Source organism: Austrofundulus limnaeus, unplaced genomic scaffold (assembly GCF_001266775.1).
Source record: "Austrofundulus limnaeus strain Quisiro unplaced genomic scaffold, Austrofundulus_limnaeus-1.0 Scaffold588, whole genome shotgun sequence".
Classification (NCBI taxonomy): domain Eukaryota; kingdom Metazoa; phylum Chordata; class Actinopteri; order Cyprinodontiformes; family Rivulidae; genus Austrofundulus; species Austrofundulus limnaeus.
This window is the reverse complement of record NW_013952990.1, coordinates 154,811-155,834: the sequence shown is the minus strand read 5'-3', so window position 1 is coordinate 155,834 and position 1,024 is coordinate 154,811. Positions and strand designations below refer to the sequence as shown.

Genomic DNA, 1,024 nt, shown 5'->3' with positions numbered 1-1,024 from the left:
CACACACACACACACACACACACACACACACACACACACACAGGTACATTTGTTTTGCAGCTGTCAGAGCAGAGACTCACCTGGATGTCTGAGGGTCTGGTTGATGACAACAGGTGAGTGGGTTTGTACAGACTGGACTCCTGGTCTGCACACCGCCTGGAGGTGGGATGACATCATCATCATCATCATCATGTTGAAACTGAAACACCTGGTCTGAAACATGTTAAACTGAGCAGGTGAGGCTGCTGATCCTACCACAGCTGTTGTGTTGGCGATGGGCGGGTTCAGGCGGACGGCGCCGCCCACGGTGTTGCCGGGCGGCGGCGGCCTGATGGTGGCGGCGGCGGTGACCGAGCCGGGAGCAGCTGGAGGCGGGGCAGAGGTGCTGGGCGGAGCCGTCATCAGGGACTGCTGACTGTTGAGGAGCGTCTGACGCAGAGCGGGGAGGCTTTTCTGAAGAGACACCAGAGAAGCAGGGGCGTTAGGGGTGCTACAGAACCAGCAGAGAGCTGTGGGAAAGTTCAATACCTGAGATTACTAATTTAACTAAGATTAAACATTAATCTACAGCTAGCAGGGTTAGCCTAAAGGCTAAGTTTTATCTGTTTTCCTTGATGTAATCCAGATTAACAGATGTAAACCAGATTAACAGGTGTAAACTGGTGTAATCCAGATTAACAGATGTAAACTGGTGTTAACCAGATTAACAGATGTTAACCAGATTAACAGGTGTAAACTGTTGTAATCCAGATTAACAGATGTAAACGAGATTAACAGATGTAAACCAGATTAACAGTTGTAAACTGGTGTTAACCATATTAACAGATGTAAACCAGATTAACAGATGTAAACCAGATTAACAGATGTAAACCAGATTAACAGGTCTAATCTAGATTAACAGATGTAAACCAGATTAACTGATGTGAACCAGATTAACAGATGTAAACCAGATTAACAGGTCTAAACTAGAGTAACAGATGTAAACCAGATTGACTAATATGAACCAGATTAATAGATGTAAACC

General features: G+C 45.8%; 1 protein-coding gene across 1 annotated transcript in view; it reads right to left on the bottom strand.

The window, feature by feature from the left end:
• Positions 1 to 1,024, bottom strand: part of LOC106531020 (transcription initiation factor TFIID subunit 4) — a gene marked incomplete in the record, with an annotated part of 12,124 nt that overhangs the window by 6,937 nt on the left and 4,163 nt on the right. The window contains 2 exon segments of the mRNA XM_014026774.1: positions 81 to 156; positions 256 to 453. Coding sequence (XP_013882228.1) covers positions 81 to 156; positions 256 to 453 — 274 coding nt within the window.